At 48.4% G+C, this 8,695-nt stretch overlaps 1 protein-coding gene across 1 annotated transcript; it reads right to left on the bottom strand.

Annotated features, from left to right (window-relative positions):
• Positions 1 to 2,007: 2,007 nt before the first annotated feature.
• LOC116729688 (circumsporozoite protein-like) lies at positions 2,008 to 2,961 on the bottom strand. The gene has a single exon (XM_032578365.1). It carries the CDS (start codon positions 2,959 to 2,961, stop codon positions 2,008 to 2,010), a length of 954 nt encoding a protein of 317 aa, XP_032434256.1.
• Positions 2,962 to 8,695: the final 5,734 nt, after the last annotated feature.

Below are 8,695 nucleotides of genomic sequence, written 5' to 3'. Positions count from 1 at the left end.
TTGTTTCTCAGTTAAAAAGTTATATTAGGGTTGGGGTTAGCAGAAGACTTTCCTCCACATGTCTGCTGCTGCTGCTGATAGGGCCAATCAAAGAGAGGTACTTCCTGCTTCATGCTTATCCTCCTCATCAAGCATGGCTTGTTCTTAACTTGAATTAGTACTTGTTAGTGGCTTTCTTTCAGCAATTATTTTCTTCTTGCCACGCCTGTATAAAAGCAAAGTTTTTGGATTACACCACCATTAGAGGCCATCTGATGTCTTAGCTGCTTCCTCAGCCGGTCAGTTTAGATGGATGATCACGTATTGGTAAGTTTGTAGATGTACCATACTTTTTTCATGTTCAAGATGGTGAATTGAAGATAATTCTGCAAAATGTTGGAAGATTAAGACTTTTAAAAAAATTATTTACACTCCTTTAAGCTTCACTAAAGCTTTCTCCCCAACCTGTCTGCTGAGTTCTTCATCATGCTGCTTTTTAACACCAACGCAGCGGCCCAAAGAACCCACATGGGTCTTTAGCACTGCATGCCAGAGGAAAAATAAGTATGTTTAAGTGTTTCTGTGCTTTTGATGATGCTTTTGAAATCATTGGTGTGTTTCTATCGGTGCTCTCGACACTTAAGAAGACACGGAGCTGAGGGAGACCAGCGCGACGAGTGTGTGAGCTGGTGTGAAGCCCAGAGATAAGCAAGTCGTTCAGCACAGTGCAACGGTGGCTGAGTGAGCAGAGTAGTCAACTTACAATCTGAAGGTTGTAGGTTAGCTTCCCCCTGTCACATGTTGGTATTTCCCTGGGCAACATCAACACTAACCCCAAGCTGCCTACCAATGCGCATGTTGGTGAACTAGATAGATCTAGATCTATCTATCTATCTATCTATCTATCTATCTATCTATCTATCTATCTATCTATCTATCTATCTATCTATCTATCTATCACAGATCGATCTATCTATCTATCTATCTATCTATCTATCTATCTATCTATCTATCTATAGATAGATAGATAGTCTATTTGGGCCACTATCTATAGATAGATAGATAGATAGATAGATAGATAGATAGATAGATAGTGAACAATTTACATAAATTGTAAATTGTCCTTAAAAAGCCATGCATAAATAAACTATCTATCTATCTATCTATCTATCTATCTATCTGTAGATAAACAGTATATATCTATATAGATAGATAGATCTATCTATCTATATAGATATATATATCTACAGATAGATAGATCTATATAGATATATATATATCTACAGATATCTATATATCTGTAGATATATACACAGTATCTATATAGGTAGATAGATCAGAGGAAACAATCCGTTGGATCCGCGCCAGCGTCCGGGCCTCCTGCGCCTCCGGGGCCGGCGCCATCTCCGGCCCCAGCTCCGTCGTCTCCAGGACCAGCCACACCTCTCGACATCGCTGCAACCTCTCCGCGTCCAGAGCTCGCTGCAACCCCCGCACCGGAGCTCACTCCAGCTCCGTCTGCCTCTGCTCCTGCCACAGTCCCCATGGCCATGGGGTTCCAGGTGGCCAGGCTGGCACCTAGACGACAGGCTTCAAGGTTGGTGGCTTGGCCTCCGGCCCCAGTTAGTGGGCTCTCTGCTCCTTCCGAGCTTCCTAGTGCCCCTCCTAGCTTCCTATTGCCCTCTTCGAGCTTCCTAGTGCCCATTTGTCGCCCCCTAGTGTTCCTTCGTTGTCCCCTAGTGATTCCTCAGAGTCCCCTAGTGATCCCAGTGTTCCTTCGTTGCACTCTATTGACCCTTTGTTGACTCCCAATGTTGCCTCGTCTCCTTCTAGTGTTCTTAGTGTTTCTCCCGAGTTTCTTCCCCCTAGTGCGCCGTGTGACTCCCCGTCGCCCCTTAGTGGTCCCTGTGTTCCCTCGTCATCCCCTAGAAGTCCCAGTGATCCCTCTGAGTCTTCCCATAGAGCTCCTCCCGAGTCCTCGCCTGCGGTTGCTCCTCCCGAGTCCCCGCCTCCGGGTGTCACCAAAGACTAATCGCCGCAGCCTCGGGCCGGCACCAGAGAATCCTCGCTGCCGCCTCCTGGCAGCACCAGAGACTCCTCTTCGTTGCCTCCGGGCGGCACCAGAGACTCCTCTCCGCCGCCTCCGGGCAGCACCAGAGACTCCTCTCCGCCGCCTCCGGGCGGCACCAGAGACTCCTCTTCGTTGCCTCCGGGCGGCACCAGAGACTCCTCACCGCCGCCTCCGGGTGGCACCAGAGACTCCTCTCTGTTGCCTCCGGGCGGCACCAGAGACTCCTCTCCGCCGCCTCCGGGCAGCACCAGAGACTCCTCTCCGCCGCCTCCGGGCGGCACCAGAGACTCCTCGCCGCCGCCTCCGGGTGGCACCAGGTACTCCTCTCCGCCGCCTCCGGGCGCCACCAGAGACTCCTCGCCGCCGCCTCCGGGTGGCACCAGAGACTCCTCTTCGTTGCCTCCGGGCGGCACCAGAGACTCCTCACCGCCGCCTCCGGGTGGCACCAGAGACTCCTCTCTGTTGCCTCCGGGCGGCACCAGAGACTCCTCTCCGCCGCCTCCGGGCAGCACCAGAGACTCCTCTCCGCCGCCTCCGGGCGGCACCAGAGACTCCTCGCCGCCGCCTCCGGGTGGCACCAGGTACTCCTCTCCGCCGCCTCCGGGCGCCACCAGAGACTCCTCGCCGCCGCCTCCGGGTGGCACCAGGGACTCCTCTCCGCTGCCTCCGGGCGGCACCAGAGACTCCTCGCTGTTGCCTCCAGGCGGCACCAGAGACTCCTCTCCGCCGCCTCCGGGCGGCACCAGAGACTCCTCGCCGTTGCCTCCGGGCAGCACCAGAGACTCCTCACCGCCGCCTCCGGGTGGCACCAGAGACTCCTTGCTGTTGCCTCTGGGCGGCACCAGAGACTCCTCTCCATTGTCTCCGGGCGGCACCAGAGACTCCTCGCCACCGCCTCCAGGTGGCACCATGGACTCCTCGTCGCCGCCTCCTGGCAGCACCAGGGACTCCTCTCCACCGCCTCCGTGGGTCCCACCTTCAGTGCCACAGACGGCCGCCTGACCTTCCCCGTGAGGTTCGCTTCCTGAACCGCGGACGCCCCCTGGACCTCCTACGACTGCCCGCCTCCTGCGTCTCCGCCCACACTGTTGGGTTGCTTTCTGTTTTTGTGTTTGGACTCTTGGCCCCGTCCTGTGCCTCCGCCCACCCTTGTTGGTCGTTTTGTGTTGATCTTTGGATTCTGCCCCCCCATCCAGCGCCCCTCCGCCCACCCTTCTTGTGTTTTTCGTTTCAGATTTGTTTTGGGCGTCTGGTAGCCGCCCTTGAGGAGGGGGGTACTGTCTTGATTTGAGTTCTCTGTGTGTTTGTTTTGAGTTTCTGTGTCTTTGAGTCGCTGTGCTGCCCTGTACTCCATTTGATTGTTCCCAGGTGTGTCTCGTTACCTGATTACCTCTTGTGTATTTAGTGTCACCTGTGTCTCTGCGTCTCTGTCGGGTCCTTGTCAGATGTGTTCCCAGTCCATTGTCTGCTGTCCAACCGTTTACCAGTCGCTACCTGTGTTGAGCCCTTGTTTCCCGCTCATCAGTGCTGCCTGGGTTTTGGACCGTTTTGGAGTATTTTTGTATCACATTTTCAGGCAACAGCTTTTATGCTGTTTAACACCTGGGAATAATTTGAACTTTTGACGTTGGTTTTTTTCGTGCTGCATGTGGCATGTTTTTTGTAGTCACTGTGTAAACAATGCCAACAAAAAATTTTGATATCTGAGGAACCATAAAAGGTTTGGATTTCATTCACCCACCGTTTTTATCAGAGGGATTAGGGGAACGTTTCTGTCCTTTTCATCTCAGAGGGTCTCAGAGGCCGGTGATAATTCGGAAGACGGTCCCGACTCAGAGGAACTCAGATACAGGTCCTGACTCAGAGGAACTCAGATACAGGTCCCGACTCAGAGGACGGTCACGAGTCAGAGGTAGGTCCTGACTTGGAGGTCGGTCCCGACTCTGAGGCAAGTCCGGACTCTGAGGCAGGTCCCGACTCTGAGGCCGGACCGGATTCTGAGGCAGGTCCAGACTCAGAGGCCGGTCCTGACCCAGAGGTCGGTCCTGACTCGGTGGTCGGTCCAGACTCTGAGGCAGGTCCAGACTCGTAGGTCGGTCCAGACTCGGAGGTCAGTCCTGACTCTGAGTCCGGTCCTGACTCAGAGGCAGGTCCTGACTCTGAGGCTGGTCCTGACTCGTAGGTCGGTCCTGACTCGTAGGTCGGTCCTGACTCTGAGTCCGGTCCTGACTCAGAGGCAGGTCCTGACTCTGAGTCCGGTCCTGACTCAGAGGCAGGTCCTGACTCGTAGGTCGGTCCTGACTCTGAGTCCGGTCCTGACTCAGAGGCAGGTCCTGACTCAGAGGCAGGTCCTGACTCTGAGGCCGGTCCTGACTCTGAGGCCGGTCCAGACTCGTAGGTCGGTCCTGACTCTGAGGCAGGTCCTGACTCTGAGTCCGGTCCTGACTCAGAGGCAGGTCCTGACTCTGAGGCTGGTCCAGACTCGTAGGTCGGTCCTGACTCTGAGGCAGGTCCTGACTCAGAGGCAGGTCCTGACCCGGAGGTCGATCCTGACTCTGAGGCTGGTCCAGACTCGTAGGTCGGTCCTGACTCTGAGGCAGGTCCTGACTCAGAGGCAGGTCCTGACCCGGAGGTCGATCCTGACTCGGAGGCAGGTCCTGACTCTGAGGCAGGTCCAGACTCGGAGGCAGGTCCTGACTCTGAGGCAGGTCCTGACCCAGAGGTCGGTCCTGACTCTGAGGCCGGTCCTGACTCGGAGGTTGGCTCTACGTCTGGTCCTCTGTAAAAGGGTTCTTGAGTCTGAACAATGTCCGAATCGTCTCCACAGCAGACAGCATGTTGAATCCACTTCCAAGCCTTTCTGAGATAGTCTTTCTGAAAATGAATTTTTCTAGGACGTGCCAGGGTCCTTCTAAAACATTGTGTGAGTTTGTAAATAACTATCGGGTTCTCACTTTTGATCATCTTGAACAGTAGTGCTTTAACTACATCGTCATTGCCGCTAAGAAGTTGAGGTTTGTCTCTGCAGATTTTTCTTTCAATGTCATCAAAAAAGACAAAATCTATATCCTTTACTTCTTCCCAGAGTTTAGGGGCAAGTCTTCTGTGGACAGGCTCGGTGTCCTTCCTTTTGTAAGCCCCATAAGTAGACCTGTAACTTGTCTTATAAATCAATCGCCAAAGAATTAAATACACCATATGTCTCCTTTCATTTTCGGTTCCCCGTTTAAAACCCATCTCTTTCGCGTCCCTCAAAAATCGTTTCGGATCCAAGCCTGCCTGAGTATAATCCTCACTCAGGCAATTTTCATCAGAATACAAGTCCTCATTTGGAAAAAATGTCCTTCTGATCTTACTTTTTGTAGATGAAAACATTTTCTTTGGAGGAACAGGATTCTCCAGGTGGCGTTTGAATTTTTCCACAATAAATTCGTGTCCTTCTGGGTAATCGAGAAGCGCAATCAAATTGAGTTCAGAAGCGAAGTGGAACGCATCTCTCGCAATGCTCTGGAAAATCCTCTCACTTAATTCCTCTGACACTTCTGAAAGTACATCTACATTTACTTTTCCTGTTCTTCTATAAACTAAAAGCAAAAGTTTGCGATGTTGTTCGCAAAAAGTTTCTCTGACAAGATGCATTGTGGGACCATCTGCCACTTTCTCAATGATTTGCCACAGAAGTTCGCAAAGGAATTTCCTCTTTTGGTAATCTGGCGTTGTGTGGCCAGGATGAACTTTATTGGAGCAAATCTTCTTAACTTTATTCCAAAAGGAGACCTTGGGTCTCACGTAAACGTCACTGTCTGAGCTTTCGTCAGCCATCTTTATCGGTCCAAAACGTCCAAATGAATTTTGTGTTGACTGACCAGAGAATTAACTGATCAGTTGGTCATGTTATGGACTTTATGACATCACAGAGGCATCCTTAGAAGGGCCTCAAGACAGACATAATTTGAAGTCACGCTGATGACATCATTGTCAGCAGCATGGCAACTGTTGCTAGGAGCAATAATACCACACAGTGAGCATGCGCTATGAAAAAAAGAGAATCTGTGGGCACTAAATACACTTCTGAACTGGAAGTGGCCTGCGCAGCTTTGCCAGAACAGGGGGGGCAGGGAACATTGGTTCCTCCACTTTACCGCCCTACACATTTTTTTTTATATTAAGTTCCACTTTCCTGGTTGCTCCGTAAATTTCCCCGTGCTTCTTCTCCTGCATACGTTGCGCTATTTTCACCATTCAATTTTTATACTATTCAGCTTGCTCTCCTAATCCCGGCTACATCTCTTGGTATTCATAACCTTCATACTTTTTATAATATTCAGCTTTTTATGAATTTTTTACCCCAAGGGTGAAACCGCTCCATCCTGTGGCAGAATTGATCAATATAAAATGATCAATATAAAATGTCCGTTGTGTTTCACAGTGGATGTTTTAGCTCCTGCCTATCAATGGCAATCAATCATCCAGCTTCAGGGCTGTCATGGAGGAAGCAAGGCAGCGGCCATTTTGAAGTTGGGCAGTCTAGGAGCTTTTTTGCTGTTTAACACCTGGGAATAATTTCAGCTTTTGACATTGGTTTTTTAGAATGAAGTATGTAAAAACTAAAATCACTACAATAATTAATAAAAATTAAACTAAAACTGAGCAATATTTAACTGATAATAACTAATAAAAAGGAGCATGCACACTAAAAATTAATTAAAGCTACCTGAATTAGACAAGTCACAACTAAATACACACACCCACACACACACCCTCCCACACACCCATATATATACAGTACAGACCAAAAGTTTGGACACACCTTTCTAATTCAATGGGTTTTCTTTATTTTCATGACTATTTATAAGGCAAGAAATCCCACTTATTAACCTGACAGGGCACACCTATGAAGTGAAAACCATTTCAGGTGACTACCTCTTGAAGCTCATCAAGAAAATGCAGAGTGTGTGCAAAGCAGTAATCACAGCAAAAGGTTGCTACTTTGAAGAAACTAGAATATAAGGGGTATTTTCAGTTGTTTTACACTTTTTTGTTTAGTGCATATTTCCACATGTGTTATTCATAGTTTTGATGCCTTCAGTGTGAATCTACAATGTCAATAGTCATGAAAATAAAGGAAACTCATTGAATTAAAAGGTGTGTCCAAACTTTTGGTCTGTACTGTAGATGTAATTTTAGAATCAGAGATAAACATTGTAACATATTTACCTCCATAGATCTCGGCATCCTGCAAAGAAAAACAAACGCAAAGGGAACTCTTTGACGGGATTACAGTCGAGAGACAAACAAGGAGCAGAAAAGGCGTTATCTTTGCCGTTCCACTGAGAGCACAGAGCTACTTTTCTGCACCTGTTAATATGTTGATATAAAATCCCCCAATCTCTGACAAGTAATTACAAACCTTCCATCACTTCGGCACAGAGTGCTCTTCATCTCCTTTAGATTAAAAGCTCTTGTGAGGATCGAAGTTGGCATGTACTCAAATTCTATTAACGCCAATCACACAGGAGGGCATGGATAAAGTTGTTTTCTTGCTTGGAGAAAAAAAAAAACATATTATAGATAAATAATGACAAACTAAATGGCAGCTTTTATTTGCAGTCCCAAATAAAGTCTGTTTGACTCCAACCGCATTTTCATTAACCACATAATTGTGGAGTTTGACATTTGGAAAATAAATTTGCTTACTGGAAACATGGCAATTTTGAAAAAAGCTCTGTTCGATAAAAATGTTTGGTGCTAGGATGAGTTGGTTTTCTGGTCATATTGAAATTTTATTTCACAAAACTGCAATGGAAGCAATCAGATGTTGCCACTGGTGAAAGCCACAAAGAAGAAGACGACAGGAAGTAGTTGGAGGATGATGATGCCACGCCATGTTTTCTAATCACTCATCACGTGAACAAACTTATTCACCTGCGATTTTTACTCTGCGTCCTATTTTAATGGAAACACCACAATTGCGAAACTGTGTTTTTCCCACATTAGCGTGATGGTGACGCAGATGGCGCAAGTTCGTTACGGAAACGCAGCTTCTGACTCAAAAGCCTTTCAGAAATTCAAACAGTCGAATTTCCAAGGCCAAAATGAGAGAAGGGAAAGAGGAAAACATGCAGAGATGATAGAAAGTCCCCGCTGTGCTGTGGATAGTCTGTTCTGTTGGACCCCCAGCCGACTGTCGCGGTTGATCTGAGCCCCCCAGCCGGGTGACCACCGGGCTGCTGTTATCAAAGCCGACTGATGTCTAGCACAGCTGAGACTATAGAGAGCCTACGTGTTCTTTGGTGAATATGTCCCTTCAGTCATCATTCAAATTAGACGTGTGTGTGGCATGGTAATTATTTCCATTCATCTGAGCCGTTCGACAGCCAAGGCTGTGGAAGCTGCTTTGCTATCAGCCAGCGGTCCTGTGGAGAGACTGATGTAAGAGTCATATTAAAAGCAGACCACGTCTCCCACCAGAGGTTTGACCTGCAGAGAAGTGCGATGTATGAAAAGTAGCTTCGTGAAGCCCATTAGCCGGGGTGTAAAATTGAAAATGACAGCATTTCGCATTTGCTCATTCAGAGCTACACATTGATAGGATTTCATTCCTGACATTGCTTTGTTTTCCAGATTTCAAAGCTGGGCCCCGAT

The sequence above is a fragment of the Xiphophorus hellerii genome, chromosome 12, assembly GCF_003331165.1.
Source record: "Xiphophorus hellerii strain 12219 chromosome 12, Xiphophorus_hellerii-4.1, whole genome shotgun sequence".
In the NCBI taxonomy this organism is placed as follows: domain Eukaryota; kingdom Metazoa; phylum Chordata; class Actinopteri; order Cyprinodontiformes; family Poeciliidae; genus Xiphophorus; species Xiphophorus hellerii.
The sequence above is the reverse complement of the archived record's forward strand: the minus strand, read 5'-3'. Positions and strand labels throughout refer to the sequence as shown.